This window comes from Trematomus bernacchii, unplaced genomic scaffold (assembly GCF_902827165.1).
Source record: "Trematomus bernacchii unplaced genomic scaffold, fTreBer1.1, whole genome shotgun sequence".
Taxonomy (NCBI): Eukaryota; Metazoa; Chordata; class Actinopteri; order Perciformes; family Nototheniidae; genus Trematomus; species Trematomus bernacchii.
Window position 1 is genome coordinate 9,996,196 of NW_022987593.1, and position 18,646 is coordinate 10,014,841.

An 18,646-nucleotide genomic window follows, 5' to 3' on the forward strand; every position below is an offset into this window, starting at 1 on the left:
AGAGATTCTCCTGATGTTCGGGCAATTATTTTTAATTCAATAGTCGTCAGTGTTTGGCATTTTCTCAAAGACATAATTGGCATCATTATCAAGACTGTAAAGAAAACACAGAATGACATGGATTCCTGGTAAAAAGGCACCATTATCAAAATAAAGCAGAATATTTGTTTTTGCTCTGGAGTGTTTGAGTGTGACCGTTGTTCATGGCCTGGCTTCGTTCATGGCCTCGGCTGGATCTGTTCGAGTGGAAAGTGAAATTGAGTCGGATTTCTCAGACGTCTCAGGTCCTCCTCCACCTGGCGCACAGAAAACACAGTCACACAAACTATTTAATAATCTAACCAACAATTCAGCTGATTTTTTTAGAAGGCAAGGCACATTTTTAAACAACTTTAATTGTATTATAACTTGTGTTTAGCCTCACTAGCAGCATTAGCAGTTTACATGTGTAGTTTTGAGTTAAATGACCTAACGATTAATGCATGGACTGCATGACATTTGGGTCAGACACATATGTTGACTATGATTCACTAACTATTCATTTAGGGCCACCATGAGGTCGAACATGTTGTTTGTATAGCATAAATAATGACTTACTATCAGCCTCAGCTGTACTCTGCTTCTGGTGCTTATTTGTACATGTTGGCATGCTAATACACTGAACTAATATGACTAACATTGTAACCATGTTATCTGCTAATGATAAGCAAGTGAAACACTGTCGTTGTTAGCACGTTAGATTGCAAACATAAGCATTTTTCTCAAAGCACTTGCCCTACGAAGATGATAGCATGGCTGTAGATTTTCTTCTGATTTGTAATTTTGCTCTTTTACTGTTTTAAGTATGACATTGTTAAACTGTAGCTTCTTCTTCCTACTTTTCGAAGTGTCCTGAACATTACATTACATGTCACTTGTTAGACGCTTTTATCCAAAGCGACTTACATACTCAATACTGTGGGCAATCCCCACAGGAGCAATTTGGGGTGAAGTGTCTTGCCCAGGGACACAACGACATGCTGACTGCAGTGGGGTTTGAACCTGTGACACCCTGATCCAAACACCAACGGACAACGCCACACGCCTCCCTTAACATGTCAGTGAGGAAGACAGTGACTCCTAAGTGTCTGTATATGTTGGATTATAACAAGTGTAACCAATCAACCAACCTCAGCCAGCTCATCCTTCAGTTCATTGTATTTTCCCACGTTGAATTTCTTCCTGCCGGCCCCCTTATAAAAGGAATGCAGGAACTGTCTGTCTTTAACGTCTGGGTATAAATAATCCTGAGGGGAAAAAATAAAATTGGATTAAAATCAATATGGAGAGGAAAACACATCTGCACACATAGAGTGTCTCAGATGTGTTAATCCTTTTACCAAACTTTTTGACCTGTCAGTGAAATATGAAATCATAGCCAACAGCTACCAAGCAATTCACTTAAAGCCTGTAAAAGGGGAAACAGCCTGGCTCTGTCCTTAGATATCATAATACACCCAATGAAACTCACAAATGTACCCATACAAATCTAGATTTTTTTTAATCCATACAATACACAAAATGTAAAAAGGAAATGTGTGGTTTTACGGTCTACCGTTACGTGCCGAGATACTTCAAGGCATGCCACAGTGACTTCCTTGAGTAGTGCAATCAAAGTGAGTTTGACAGACAAGCAGCAGAGACAGGAAATGGTGGTGGGCAATTCAACTCACATAAAACACCAACAATGTCTATGTGAGCACATTTTGTTATCTTCAGACAAAGCCAGGCTAGTGTTTATCAGTCTTTATGCTAGGCTAATCTAAATGCTGCTGGCTGTTGTTAATTTTGTATGTACGGACATAACATTGATATTGTTTGGACACATTTTGAACCTTTCCTTTGTATCAAAACAGAGTTGGAAACAGGAAGAGAAAGAGGTGTGTGTCTTTATTCCCTGAGACTTGCCTGTTTGGTAAGGACATAATAGGAGAAGGCTCCGATGCTGGTGGCGTAGGTGATGAAATACGTGACGGGCTCCATGACGTCCCATGAGTAAACCCACCACGTGAGCCAGGCCAGAGCCCCGCCCTGCACAGACAGCAGGGCCAGGCCGGTCCACACCACCCTGGCGCTGTGGAAGTTTGCGGACCGGGACAGCTGAGCTTTCATCTGTCAGCGCCAGGCAGAGACACAAGGAGGAGGAGGTTATCAGCCAACAGAACTAACAGGACAGAAATGGCATCGGTTCCTTTTCAAAAACAAAGGATGTAACAAGGAGAAAGAGAGGTGTAATAGATGCAGATGTTGAGACGTATCCACTACCTCCTCCAGGGGGGACAGCTCCTGTTTGAGGACATCCTGTCTCTCCAGCAGCTGCCTCTCCTTCAGCAGGTGGTGTTCAGGCATGTGGAGTGCCGTGTGCAGCAGATGCACGACATGCTTCATGTCATCCATCTCCATGGCTTGCTCACTGGTAGCCACTGCAACACACAGGGTGGATGAGGGTGGGATATTAAGATGAGTCGTGACTGGAGAGATAACTGCTACTGCTTATCAGCTGGCCAAAGTTATAATTGCTAAGCAGAAAACATCTGATAGGACAGAAATGTGTGGTACCCTTTTCAGGAGAGACGACATTATAAACGGCATCATTGATGACGAGCTGGAAGTCCTTATCCAGCAGGGCGTCTATCAGCGTGGTGTTGGTTACACGCTCTCCATCTGTCAGAAGAGGACAGATGTCCAACTCAGTACTTTATTTCCATCATGTAACTTTATATTTTTATAGCACTGCAAAAAAGGTTTCCTGGTAGATTACCAAAATAAGCACAGTAAAGCTGAATAACCATACATCATAAATACACTTCATAAAAAGAGTGAGTGCAAAGACAATTATTCATCATTGCAAAACTGGAGGTCTTGTAAAGGAATGAAACACATGAGGATGATTCCAATGTCATATAATACCAGATCTGTCCAACTCAAATACAACGTGTCCTATTTCCTTGAATGGAACCCGTCTACTTATCAGCAGCTTCTGAACAATGTGCCAGCTAGTGTTGTTGAACAGAGGAATGGCTACTGGAAAAAAAAAGCAGGTTTTTCCAGTCAGCAGAATATGAGAAGCAGCCTCTACTTCAAATGCTCTGCAGGAGCGCTGGACTGTTTAGCTGTACAATTATAAGTTGGCGGGTGATGCTTGCTTTTAGCTCGACAGCCGGTTGGCAAACATTCTCGTCTTACAGCTAAGAGGTATATGTTTCTGAAAACATTTGAGGCGAAAAATAGGCAATGCAGGAACAGAAACTGGATTCATACTTGATCGGTGCTGCCTGTTTGACAGTTTAATCAAAGTCCAAATGCATTTGGAAGCATTGAGGGGAGCACAGAACATTATTTATTTATTTTTTAAACAGATTATCAGCCTGCAATAATGGCAGGATATACAGTAATGAGGGTTTTAGAAAACAGGACAGAAAGTCTTTTTTCTAAAATGTTGTTTTTTCTTTTGAAAACCTTTGCCTCTAAAAGTGAAAGCACCTCATGCACATTAAGAAAGTACAATACCAGCTTAGTCATTGTATAGATAATAAGATAATGGGTTGTTAAAATATTGTTTGCAGGCATCGTGCCAAACTGCTCTTCAACTTTCACTTCTAACAAAGAACCTGTCTAACCAGGTTACATAACAAATGGTCAGGCTTGACTGACTGTAAGCTCAACAATGCCACCAACCACCATCTGTGTAGTGTGTAGCTAACACTTGTCATGTTGTCCTACCCTTGGACAAAATGGATGCCTTGGCCCCGGGGTCCTCTTTCTGCAGATCTGAGATCAGGTCTCCCACGCTCATCAGCATGGGTCTGAGGAAGAACAGACACATCTCATCTCTGGAGGGCAATGGCACCTCCAGAACCAAACGGCCATGTTTGTACTTCAAAGACAAGTCTGCAACACAACGAGGAGCAAATCATTTATATTTCTTGGATACAGATCATACACACATTTATTTTTGCCCAGTAGTAGTCGTTGTAAAGACATGAACGGAACAGATGTGTGACATATTGCAATTTGTTGTCATGTTGATGTTGTAGCTGTATCTTACCACTGGAGGGAGCAAGTGTACTGTAGAAAAACGCTGGGCTATTTCCAAGCAGGGGCGACCTCTGTTGAACCTGAAAAAGAAAAAGTAGTAATTAACAAAAGAATGCAAAAAGACCACAAGCAGCTTACTCAGTTTGATCTCTGTACTCAAAATGAAACCCCTCCCTTAGTAAACAGACAAGGAGCATCCTGAAATGAAGGATGTGAAAATAGATCCACATCAATTGAGTTTCCCTGATCTTGGTTTTCGCTTTAGGTTAATATGAATGTCTTCAATAACAATGCTTTTGAAAGACTTGACACTCCCTTTAAATGGTTTCTGATCTAACATCTGGTGATGAAATGAGCTCCTTTTTGTGGATGCACCAAAGTAATTACATTTAAACCATCAATGCTTAATGAAATGCGAAATGTGTTCATCTCAATGAAAAGTACTTTCAAGAGGGCACTCATAGAGCACTGCTAATTATTCTAGTCAGCAGGAGTTCTTCTCTGTACTGCACTTAACATTCTTGGGGTGTCATATTGTGTAGTTTACATGCAGAGTCATATTTTCTATTCAATATTTAAAGCCCATGGGACTTGCTACAAATCACATAACTTTACTGTTGAAAGTCAGACTTATATCTCTATAGTTTCAAACCAATAAAACCAAATGTAGTAAATGAAATGTCACAAATATCACAAATATGTATGTTGTGCCTCTACTATGACATTTTTACTGCTTTAACCCTCCTGTTGTCTTCGGGTCAAATCTGACCGATTTACTACTTTCATCAATCATAACTTTTTGTTTTACATTCGATTGCATTAAGGCTTTATGATATCCTTCACAGTAGACATTTGAACATATACAATAGCTGATCACCACTTTCATTGAATTTTGGATGATTTAGTCAACTTTGTAACACCCATGGTGTTCATCCGGATCAGATAGAACACACACCCACACGCACATACTCTAGATGTGTTTCCCCCCCCCTTATGTGCCCAATCCCCAACACACACACACACACACACACACACACACACACACACACACACACACACACACACACACACACACACACACACACACACACACACACACACACACACACACACACACACACACACACACACACACACACACACACACACACACACACACACACACACACACACCACACACACACACACACACACACACACACACACACACACACACACACACACACACACACACACACACACACACACACACACACACACACACACACACACACACACACACACACACACACACACACACACACACACACACACACACACACACACACACACACACACACACACACACACACACACACACACACACACACACACACACACACACACACACACACACACACACACACACACACACACACACACACACACACACACACACACACACACACACACACCTTATGTGCCCATCCCCCCACATGGATCACACCTGGTACACACAATACATGTTCAGTGTCTGTTCTTTGTATATTTACTGCAGTTTTTCATGTATACCAGTAGTCTGATACAATATTTACAGTTTGAAAGGGTGTTAAATGAAATGTGGTGATGATTAATGGTTTTTGTGTTAATGTAATAGCAGTTAAAACAGGACCGGTCAAATTTGACCGCGAACACCAAAGTAAGGGGGGGGGGGGGGGAACGAAGACAATAGGAGGGTTGATGTTCAAAAAGCTCCTTATTTTTCTCAAACTGCCTGTGCTGCAGCACCTCTTTCCACCCTCTGTCTGAAACTCCCTCTGCAGGGAACTTTGGGATTTCAGTCTTTGCAGACCATTTACATGCACGCTATATAACACACTACAGGAAAGGGAAACCCCCAAAATGAATAATAGGGCCACTTTAATAGCAGCTATATGATGACATTCAGAATAGAATTGATTTATGATATTATATATATTTCAGTTTCACTCGGGTCTTTAAAACGGATTCCTCCACAGCGTTTCCTGTTCAGAGTCAAAGGGGTCCGACTGATATCTAGGGATGTGGAAGCCACTCCCACCCACCCCTTTGTCCTCCAGCTGGGAGTTTGCTCGATCAATATCACATTAAAGAGCAACAAGGGAGCCATCCATTTTCATGGGCTGAGAAAAGCAGATGGCCTTGGGATGATGGGAGTTAACACTAAGCCTCTTACACACCAAACTGACACCAAAAAACGCATCACATCTCCTGCGTCTTGGCCATGTTTCGCACTGTCTGGAACACACCGCAAAGACTTCAGCCGACGGCCAAGTAGCACGTACGAACTGCGCATGCGTGAGTGGCAATAACTCTCCTTACCAGCAGGCGGCGGTAGTGTGTATTCGTCATTCAAAAGAGGCAACAACCTGAAGACAGACTGCGTGATAACCGAGAGAAGAAGAACAGACTGCGTGATATAAACAAACAACAAATAGCGTGTGCGTTCCATTTTCACTCTGCAGCGAGAAGCTCATGGGGCTTTCCCGAATCTGTGTCGAGAGCTGGAGTTAAATGAAATCTCAGATTTGCCTTCTTAATCGTTTGTTTGGGTCCCTCACTTCCGTTTCGCTTCTCATGCACTGATTCGCTAGCTGAACAGCCAATCAGAGTGATTTCTTTGGCCGACGGCCTTTGGCAAAATCGGCTCGGTGTGTAAGGACCTTTACACACTCCACTGGGTAGGTGATAGCAGGACTTTAACAGTAAAAACTACACTCAAATACAGCAATAGGTAACTGTACATGAGCAGAGGCTGTGTGTTGTAACATAAACTATGAAACCAAAAACCATTACTGGACTGGAAGTAAACCCAGGAGATGGAACAGCAAGAAACAGTATAATAAAAAGAAGTGTTGACCACACTGTGAAGGACAACATGATTTTATAAATACTCTCCATTCCCCAAAAAGAGCCGAACAAAGTGATCCCAATGCGACAACATTGTATCTGTTCAGTTTGTGTGAGATGTCCAGCTGCTGTTACACAGCTGAGCGCTCGATCACCAACGCTTCAGCACACCGGCTCCCCGTGGACACTGGGACAAGTATTTTTAGGGGATGTATGTTCATATTTTGACAACAGTAAAACATGTCAAACAAATGGATATCATCACAGAATCATAAGTGGTATCTAAAATCTCTATACAGTGCAGTTTATGTTAGATATCATGGAAGAAAAACCTTCTTTCTGTGTTTTTGATACGGTTCAAATCAATTTAAAAGATGGTTTATGGACAGATTCTGACGGCTAAATTGTAAATGAAATACCTCACTAGCCAAGTCATTCATTACATTGACCACAAATCCATACAGATGAAAAGCATGTCCAAATATTGATTTGCAATATTGGCAAACATGTCAGGGACCACCGGGCAGACACTCAACAGACATTCAAAGGGACAGCTTTTAAATGGGAAACATAAATCTATGATAGATGACAAATTTGATATACCTCATTGTCATCATATTGCTTTTTTGTAGAACAGTTCCCATCCCTGATACCTGAAGAAGTGTAGTTATGCTGTGACCCCTTTTAGTTAACCTATGAGAGCAAACACATTAGCAGTATGCTAAACAGCCTGGAGCTGCATCTTATGAGACTCCTCAGCCGCTGCAGCCAGAGTGCCTCATTAAACTGAGCATGCAGGCGCCGACAGCCAACACACACAGTGGGCACATGAGAAAAAATGGTGCTCATTGTATCACATTGCTATTGTGAAAACAGCAGATATGGCGCTGAAGCTGGAGTAGTATTCTCTTTGCTCAATGTGTGTATACGAGATCAGAGACCAGCGTCAATTCACCGGCTGACTGAGTCCAGGCAGTCTTCATGCTATGTGCACACATACCAATGCCATTCTAAATCAGCACAGCGTGGCCACATAATGAGACGTGAGAGCTGTGTGATGGATAGTAGTTCATTTCCAAAGTCATGCCGCCGGCCCCCTTACTGACTTAAGCACACACTGCATTAGAAACACTGACTGACCTTTTACTCCTCTGCGCCTTTAGGTGGCAGCTGCATTTGATCTACATAGCACTACAATAACATCCAAGAACAATTTGACAATGATATATTTATAGCAAACACAATCTAACACATTCAAGGGTCTTGTGATGGATGACCCTTGCAGTTCAGTTTTAGTAACAGACTATAGAAAAGCATGCCGAGCCACCTGGCCTTGTTACACTCAGTGATAGATGATGGACACATAAGGAGCAAAAGCAACGATGCGTTAATGAGCCTTGTGGGGAAAATCTTATGCTGTTACTCACTGGCACACAACAACACAGATAATCTTTTACTACAAAGTGTCAACACAGCAGTGCTTTGAGATAAATGCTAACATTAGCATACTGAAATGATAACAACTACCGTCTACGTGCTGACATTTGCTTCGTAGCAATAAAACACAAAGCACAGCTAAGCTGAATATAATTTCTTTTGCAAGTGTTTTTACATAAATCAAAGTACTGTACACAAAGTTTTGACTGAGCAGAGAATTCAGAGTAATCCAATTTCATGGCAGTACATCTAATAGGCGGGGGAGAAATCTGATACAATACCAACAATGTGGAAGATAATGGTGGAGCTAGAGGAAAGTCAGGCAATCACAAAAGTCAAATCCTGAGGGGACCGTCAATGTCTGAACAAAGAAGAATGATGGCCCTCCATTCAACACTTAATGAAATATTTAAAGGTCCCATGTCATGCTTTTCCGGTTATTACCCGTCCCCTTGTGTGTTAAGAAGCTTCTGCATGTAAACGGTGCAGAGTCACAAACCCTCAAAGTACACCCTGTAGCGAGTAACACTCTAACACAGAAAAGACCTGTCTATGCTGCCCCAGAACGCCTCGTTGGAGATTTCTCTTTTTCTTTCTGGGTACAGTGACGTGCCCATACTCAAATGGACCAATCCGTGGAGCCGTTACGTTACGTCCGCGGAGCCGTTACATTTGGACCAATTCCTCACACACACACACACACACACAATCTTTTCTCAGCTGCAGCTCTGCCGATTTCTCCTCCCTGAGACGGCGGGACGCGGCGAGGCTGTGAGTCGGTGTGTGAGCACACACACAAACTCCCAGCCAGGCTGCAGGTGTGTGTGTTCGGGCTGGGTTTCGCTGTGTCTCGCAGACGGCCACTGGGCTCCTAGGGAGGGGGGGGGGGCAGGAGCTCCAACAAGCCGTTTAAGACAGAGAGTGAATACACATACTATACAGAGATGCTGTATGAGAAACCAATGTGAGTTTGGAAAATTGCACAATATAAATGTATTTTAGTATACCTCAACAATGGAATTATGATCAGTAGAAATGGCCATGACATGGGACCTTTAAGTCTTAAACCGAGAGTCCTGTCAAATTAAAAGAAAGATATACATATTCATACAATGCTAAATTACTTGCATAACCAATTTAGGAAGTGGCCAAGATTTAGTTTATGTTGCGATAACATTGTTAGTGATAACAGTAGTATTGACATGATTACACAACTTACATGTGAAGATAAATTGTGGTCATGCATCTTCTTGCATACCGACTAGTCAATAATCTTTACCTAAGAAGTGAGGTAGACAGAGACTATAAGACGTGCACACAAATGCAAGCAGTTCAGCGGGTGTGTGCAGGTCTACCATTTACCAGAGTAGATTAGAAATGTCAGTGCTTCATATGATCCATGGTTTCATTTAGGCTACTCCCATGCAGGGGCCGACACACCCATAAACCTTCAGCACCTAACAAAGGGCCGCAGGTCAAAGACTGTGCTGCCTGAACAAGAACAAGCCCTCGCACAGCAAACAGTAACAGGCTTCACGCTCTGATGCTGTGTCATAAGACAGAAACACATGAGGAATAACCTCACCACCGGCTGCACAATTGAATATGTGTTGCTTATCAAAACAAAACACACTTTCCAATTAGACTAGAAGAAAACACAATAATCAATATTCACAATGCAGGGTGCTTCTTATTTATTGTCTTTCAACTATTTGGAGTCAATTTAGAGCTGCAGGGAACCGCGCGGCACACCTGCTCATCACCGCAGAAAATGATTTGCTCCAACTGTTCCATCTGAAAACAACCATCCGTAAGTATATTTACCCCTTAAGCAGTGTGTTTCTTATTTATGCCATACCTACAGGGAGAGAGGGGGGGGGGGGGGGAATGAGCAATATGATGACAAACTGCCATATCCTTCCTCTTCAGCGAGGCAGGCCGGGGCTTCTCGCTCGTGCAATAATGAGTTATCATGACGACAAGCAGATCATTTTCACTGCAGTCTCCAAGCAGGGCCCTCTATTATGAATTGTGTCAAGTTTAAATATAATAGTAATCACTTTTTTGGATGGCACTTATCCAAACAAGCTGTAGATAATATTATGGGCTACAAATTGATTATGGCGGTTGTATTGGAATTATAGTGCACATGACTTTTTGAAGGTGTAAGTGCAGCGTATATGAGAACAGCCAAGATAATAATGTAATGACTTACAATATCTTGCAAGCGTGCCTTGAAGCAGGAAGCAAAGGAAATTGAGTGGGGGTGAAATGTAAGGCTGCGATGAAAATCGAAGGCTGCCAAGAAGAGAAAATGGAATTCTTTCCCGTTGCCGTCATAGGAGCACCGAGCACTGTACCATGAAAACAATTTGCATTGAAGCATTTGTCTTCTGCTTCCCAGTTAATGATGCAGTCGAGATAGAGGGGAAATACGGTGCGATGGAGGTGACTGCTGTATAAAGGCATGAAGGTAGTGGAAACACAAGGTTTGTCTGCAACACGTTTTTCATACAAATCGGACAAATGAAATGTTTGGAAGGGCAAACACAAAAATACTAAAAGGGTAAAAAACGGAGGAAACTAAAGAAATACAGTATTACTTTGAATTGAATGTTGATTAAATGCGAGGACTTCATTTATTTCGCGTTGTGAATGTTTGGTCAAGAAGGCCCAAACAAAGTTTCTGATAGTTTTTCAAATATGTACTCTTCCACGATAAGAGGGTATGAACTAACTTCTCATCTGTGTCTCACTGCAAACAGGATGGGGCAAGTCTTTATTTATTTATAAGAAACTCATGAGGAGGATTCTCTCTTCGACTACTGAGCCCAAGTCCTCTCTGCTTAAATCAGCTGGCAGTTCTTCAACCTGCAGCAAAGCTCCACACATCATTTACACTTGAACTTCGGTGAATCATTTGTCCCCTTTGGTCAGACCTACTGTCGGTGAGTAATGCATCCGTCATGCAAGGACAAGAAGTGCACTCACTGCATGAATAACTAGCTTGTGGGATTACAAACAAAGTTGAACTTGTTTAAAGAGGCCCTATTCTGCTCATTTCAGGTTTCATCATTTGTATTTTGTGTCTCTACTGTGACATGTCTCCATGCTTTAATGTTCAAAAAGCTCTTTATTTTTCTCATACTGCCTGTGCTGCAGCACCTCTTTTCACCCTGTGTCTGAAACCAGAGCCCAGTCTGCTCTGATTGGTTAGCTGGCCGGCTCTGAGACACTCCCTGTGGAGCTTTGGGATTCTTTGGACCATTTACAAAAACCATATAACACACTACAGGAAAGGGAAAACCCCAACAATCCTAAAAGGGCCTCTTTGAAGACACAATAGGTCTTAAATAAGTGAATATGTTGTCATGTAATTTAGCACAATACAACTTAACAGGTTTGATATGGGATTTTTATAATTAAGACCTGCAGTGACATCTTTGTCAGCATGTGTTGATGACAAGACAGACGATAAAATTAGGTCAAGAATGTATGTTTTTTTTATTTGACCCACTATGCTGACACTGAATTCTATCTATGCGCATTTCTAAAAGGAATCAATAACGCCTTGGCTCAAGCGTGCCTCCGCTCTGCCAGAGGTGAGGTTTTCAGATATCTCTACGTGACTGATATTGCAGATGAGATACACATGCAAAGACTGTTGCATTCTTATTGTCATATAAATTATGGATTTTACTCAGAAAGGCAATTTTGATTTTGCCCAGGTTCAAACAGCCAGCATCTGTTTGAGTTTAGCAAAAGAGTGAAAACTAAGACTCCATTTTGGCCCGGTATTACCTTATGCTCTTTACCTAGATCCTACTCCAAAGAAGGACGGATGCACTGAAGCTATCCAACTGTGAAACATGTCAATGTGCAATTTGCTGATTGAGGAGAGTGTCTGGTCAATACAACATGTAGCAGGTCGCTGAGGGAATGCTGCAGTATTGACCATTTTGTCATTTTAAATCCTGCTTGAAACAGGAGGAAGAATGTGTGGTTTGTGTATACACTTTATAAATTGCATTTACACCTGCCTTGAATCTGATTACACTGCGAGCCAGACAACCTCCAGATGTGTTCTGAATGCACTCCAGTCACAGGGGCTTCAGCTGCCTCTACATCTGGCATTTCCCCTCACACAAATTCAATTTTTCTTTCTGCCATTTTCATCTTTACTGGACAGCCGATGGTACAGAAGCAGAAAACATATGTCATGCAACAAAAGTGATGAGCTGGAATCATGTGTAAATAGAGGTGTGGTTTTGTATTTAGTTAGCGTTGTACCGGTTCCCGTGACAAAAAGGTAATTAAGTAAAGTGAATACAATCAGATCAGGCGGATGTAAAAACCATGCATTAGGCTATACACTAACTACCCTAAGGACCCATTACTTAACCTCAGTACCACTAACTAGGCTGACTAGTGTTTTGCATGGTGACAATAGGTACTGTCAATTAGCCACTTGATAGCGACTTTATTTACATTTTTTATAACGGGTAAAATCCATAAGGTCATTTTACGCGTTTGAACAAAACATTAAAATCTCCTCATCTTGTCAATTGACTTTGTTTCAGGGATCTAATCAAATACACACCGACTTCCAGACAAGGGAAATGGAAGATGAAAAATGCTAACTCACGTCTGGGTTTAAGGACTCATTAATGCTTCACTGTGTGGGGTCAAAAACTCTGCCACATTAATTCTCCCACTACAGCTGTGATGAGGAGTTCTTCCATACTAAGCAGCAGTGGTCCCACGATCCAGAGCTTGTTATCTACAGAATACAAACCAAGTCTGACAGGCTCCCCACGGGCGATGTCACATGCTTCTGCCAGGGCTTCATTCCTATTCTATTCCTGTGGATACGCTGCCCTCATAAAGTATGGTCTCTGTGGCGTGGCCAGACTTGACACTGAGAGACTGGCAGTCATGCTCGCTGGAATGAAACCACTTCTATCTTGCATTATAATGCCGGGGCCACACAATAAAAGGGGCAAGACAGCAAATTGAACCTACTGTCAGACAAAACTGTCACTGACAAAGTGATGCTTGTTCCAGCTATCTTGACGTTTTGGGGTTACGGTTTCTCTGGAATAGTCATTTGTCTCCATTTCAGGCATATGTTTTCTTATTATTTCAACAAACTATGAAGTATCGGCTATGACAACATCGTTTTTGCCTCCTGATTTGGTCTTGTTGTCTCTGGAAACCCTGCTGGTATGTGATTTGTTTTCACAATGGGCAGCGTTGTTATTCCATGCTAAAAGGAACAGAGTTATATTTTTGGAAATAGCTGGTATGCAATGACACCACAGTCAAATGAGTAATCCATATCAATCATCTCTGGGCATCAGGTAGAAAGGTACAGTATTAGGAGTATGTTTAACCTGCTAAGCTGCTTCTGCTAGTCCATCTCTGTCAAACATGGAATAAATGTGCCTTTCAACACATCCACAGCTGTATGTTTTGCATGTTGTGTGTTGTAACAGTGAGTAGTTGTCAGGAACACATCCAGGAGTCACAGGGGTATTCTTCACTACCGATTTATGACAAGACTTTGAATACCATATGTCAGTCATTGTGCACAGCAATTTGCAGAAAGGTCAGAATATTAGAAAAGGCTCCTATTGGGGATATAGGTTAGATACACAGTTTGTATACAAGAAAGCTTTAGACATGCTGACAGGCATCTTTTTTCACTTATGAAGAAGCTATGCTAATAGTGTTCCCCCTCCTTACCCTTGTTAGCTTCCTTAACCTTTTCTTACTGGATTTTCAAAAGTGGTATTGATCCTCGCTTCATCTAAAAAATGCAAACTAGTGTGTTTTCCACAATTCTGAGCGTTCCTAGTACACGTTCCTGTAACTACAGACAGTAGACAACGACGGGCTGCTTCAATACAAAATCAGTTACACGTATCTGCACTGAGTGTTTGGCAGGTCTATTACGTTTCTCTCAGCACTCCGGCGCTGCTTAGTATCGTTCAAGCTCATTCAGATTACACCTGTAGCATTACAATGGTGTGTATAAAAAAGGAAGTGTGTTCTCCGAGAGCTGCCATTACTCACTGATATACAAGACACATTTCCTAAGGCTTCTCTCCTGAAAGTGAGAGCGTTTGCCTTGATAATATTTTCAAAGTGGTAATCTTGTGCATTACAAAGATGACAGCAGATGTTGGCAGAGGTTTCACCTTCTGTGGATGATGTTTTATTTAACAATCCTTTACAATAATGTGACATTGCACTTTCTCTGACTACCTACAAGAGCTGCTGTGAGAGTAGGGACAATGTATGCTCAATTTTGAACTCATGTCTACTCGCACTGACTATAGTTGTTTTCTGTTACACGATGGTATAGAAGCAGGGAAATAGCATCCGTTCAATTTACATTTGAGGAAATCCATTTTCAGTTGCTTATCCACAGCCTCCGAAGTGATCCCTGTTATTTCCCAGGCTAACACGTCTTGCTAGATTATCTCATATAAAACTGACAACTTGCTCTCTGGTTCCAAAAACTGGTTTTGTATGCAGCAGTATTTATCTGTCTTTTCAAAGGCTCTCTTAAAACAAGGTGTTGTACCAGCCTATTCAAAACAGGCTGTGGTTCAGCCACTCCTTTAAACACACTCCTGACCTAAGAGTGTTTTTACAATATCTAGATCCGGGGTGTTTCTCAATGTCGAGGACGCTTCCTTGGTAGGACATGTCCCTCCGAGTCAGGTCCTTCGGAAGCGAGGCAAAAATCCCTCGGAAAACGAAGAATGGTGGAACAGGCTAACAGGTGTGCGTCATATGCGAGGCCCCGCCTTAAATGGAGCGCGATTTCCGCCAAAGATTTTGGAAATTGGTCCGTGCGCAAAGCATTGTGGGGATTTTAAGACCGCGGAGGATACACATGTGCAGCCTCGAAATTTCCCGCAACGAAGGACGCCGGCCTCGGTAGAATTCCAAGCATCCTGGACATTGGAACAGTCCTTCGGCGGGACTCGATGACGTAGCATCCTTGAAATAGTGGCTCTGGAGCAGCCTTCCTCGACATTGAGAAACACCCCCGGTTTATAATTTTTATTTAAATAAACCTGTGTAAGGACATTATACGAGTCCCCCGAATTGTGTCAAGCGTTGAAGTAAAGTTTTGTAGAAACCAAACACTGGAATCACAAGTTACGTGTCAGTGACTTAATGCCATTGGGGCCATGAACAGTTTTTCCCATTGACTTACATTAAGAAAGAAACATCTGTAAATCAGCATGTAATTTCTGTTATGTTAAATCAACAATCCAGTACCAACGCTTTATTAAGACTAAGTATCACAAGTTGTAAAACGCACTAAAAGCCAAATTCAAGGATATTTTCTCTCCATTCATTAGATCGAGCCAAGAAACGGATGTTAAGGAGTAGCATGGAGGCGGGGTTAAAGGAAATTGAAAGTGTGCTTGTTGTCTATAGGCCCAATAGTAAAAAAGACCCACAGAAAATCCGGATCATTTTGTACTTGAGAGTCGAGCAACTTTAGCTTCATGTGCCAACTTCCATAGGAATAAACAGGGCAGCGCTTTCTACTCTGTATCCAGTACTCCTTTTAATTAATCCATCAGATTATACAGCACTGAATAAACCCTTTTGATAGTCCACAGTCTATTCATTACATTACATTACATTGCATTTAGCTGACGCTTTTATCCAAAGCGACATACAATAAGTGCATTCGATATATTCAATAGCAAACAGGCTGTTGCACACTGTAAATTATGGGGTGCATCGTGGTGGCCTCTGGGTTAAAGACATTGACCCTTGTTGCATATATTTAAGCTTGCTAAATTATTTTTAAAATATTTTTTTTTGCACTTTTATTGTCATTACACAGTACAGGTACTATGTAACAAAATGGTTTCTCTGCATTTGACCCATCCTAGTGTTAGGAGCAGTGGGCTGCCATTATGAACGGCGCCCGGGGAGCAGTGTAGGGAACGGTGCCTTGCTCAGGGACACCTTGGTAGCACTTGGTCTTGCGCGGACTTGAACTGGTGACCTTCCAGTTGCCAAGCCAAGTCCCTATGGATTTCGCCACCACCGCGAAATACACTGCTTCCGCTGTAAATAAAGTCAAAGACGGGAATAGCACAACATAAAAGCAGTGACCTGAACATAACCATATGTGGTTGAAAAATATGACCTATTTGGATCATACAGAACAGACCAATGAATAAGATACGATAAGATAAGATATTTTGAAATAAGGGCTGTGTTAAGTGTCTTTAGCCGTAAAGGTCCAAATGGGGTTTGCTGGTCAGTGTGTAGCTGCAACAACACTTGACAAAAGGAGAACTGACACTGGGATTTTAAATATGATTCGGTCTAAAAATAGAGCTCATCTTAGTCATTCTTGAATGCAGAGTGACTCATGACAGTTTGCCCATCTAACATAAATAATCCCCCATCCTCCAAACTGTAAGTTAATATTCACTCCGTGTCGAGGCTGGCGTTTAGCACTACAGTGTTTCCTGGTCTTCTTGCACTTGCAAAGACTCTGCCGCCTGCTTGGGATCAGTCTGCTCACGACTTTTAGCTGACCTCTGCAATTTCTTGCACAGGATGATAAATGCGTTATAAAATAAAGGTTTAAATGTCCAATTTATCAGTTCATTCATAAAATGAGTAGAACCACACTACAAAAAACTCCTGGAGATGCCATCGGGGGTTTTACTTCATGCAGCACTACACACATTACATTGATTTGTGAGGTCATTTACCCAGCATCTTTTGCTATGGCTAGGACATGGTGATGTGTGTTGATACAAGCTGATGATGCACATTTCCAGCTCATGATACAATGCAATATTGACCTTGCAAGGCTGCAAAGTATAGCAATGTCAGAGATGTCTCTTGGGATTGTCTATAGAAAAGCAAGTCTATACTTAAAGATAGGGCTATATTTAGCAACCTACTCATGGTGTCGTTGTCCATGAATGGCTTCCATGGAGGACTAATCGAATGAACACTGCCTGTGATAAAATAATGTAGAGTAATGATCGGTCCACCATACCTTTCAAGGCTGATTAGCTTGATCAGTCACGTTTCAAACCACAGTAGAGCTAGGTAATGTAGGCCTCTTGAATAATTTATGGGTTATTCTGTCAACCCTTAATCAAAATTACATCACACAGAACTAGAGAGCACAGTGACACACAGTTGTTGCCTTTCTCCACTGAGTATTAGAGGGGCTTGTGAACAATGTATCACATTCAAGCAAGACAATTAAAAACAAATGTTTTCTGTTAAGTTTTCATCTGATTTTAGAGCAATCGAGTAGCCTGAGTTGAAACAAATACATCTTTCTTCAGACAGTGCCCACACATTACTGAAGTTAGCTATTCGATCCCCAGTGTACCAAAGTATATTGTTGTGCTCAGAAAGCAGGAAGCCAGTTAGTCAACCCTAAACACTGTTTAGTTAACTAGTTATACGTTGGTGTAACAAAAGCAAAACCTAAGACGAATTAGAGTAATTAACAAAAATATGAATTTACCTTGTGAAGAAATGTAACAGGACGCGTAGTTTTGACACTGCAGTGAAGAGGCTGAATACTTCCCAAAAGTCTCGCCGTAACTTTGCCGACCATCCGAACCGAAGCCATCGTTAACCCGTGTTTAGGAGCTTTTTTCGGGCATACCGTGTGGAGAGACTTCCACAAAATGAGCCTCGGAGCCCGGTGTTCCGGTTGGAAACGGGCTTGTGTTTTTGCTGTAAATAAAAACAGCTACGGGACAGAGGGAGGAACAGCCCCGCCTGTGCTGCATACCATTTCCTCCTCCTCCTCCTCACATGCACGGTCACCGTCCTTGCCAAACTCTTCTTCCCTTTTCTCTTCTTTTCTGTTTAGCATGAAGCAGCCAGCAGGGAGCAGCTGAACGTGATGTGCTGTCCCAACCATGGATGACCAATACAACCTATCCAAGTACAGAGTGCGCATGTACAGAGGGTTATAAAAAACTGAGGCTGGAGGACCCTCAGAGGTCTTCATGTTACACATTTCACCAGGAAGAGAAGGTCATTACACGTTTAAGAATAGGACACACAGGAAATCAAATACAAAATTGGCAGGCACCCCACAGACTGATAAACCGGAAACTGTCAAACATGTCTGATTAAACTGCCACACATATGATGACAATAGATTAGTTTCAGGGTTAGTTATGAAAACCTCAGCCTAACCTTGGGAAATCTGCTAGGGAGACCATAAGACAATGTATTC

General features: G+C 42.0%; 1 protein-coding gene across 1 annotated transcript; it reads right to left on the reverse strand.

Annotated features, from left to right (window-relative positions):
• Positions 1–11: 11 nt before the first annotated feature.
• On the reverse strand, positions 12–18,397 carry LOC117482348 (calcium uniporter protein, mitochondrial-like). The gene is made up of 8 exons (XM_034130457.1): positions 17,921–18,397; positions 4,088–4,157; positions 3,763–3,930; positions 2,599–2,703; positions 2,305–2,462; positions 1,948–2,151; positions 1,170–1,286; positions 12–296 (listed from the first exon to the last, which is right to left on the reverse strand). The coding sequence occupies exons 1-8, from the start codon at positions 18,026–18,028 to the stop codon at positions 219–221; spliced, it is 1,008 nt and encodes a 335-aa protein (XP_033986348.1). The 5' UTR covers positions 18,029–18,397; the 3' UTR covers positions 12–218.
• Between the last annotated feature and the right edge of the window lie 249 nt (positions 18,398–18,646).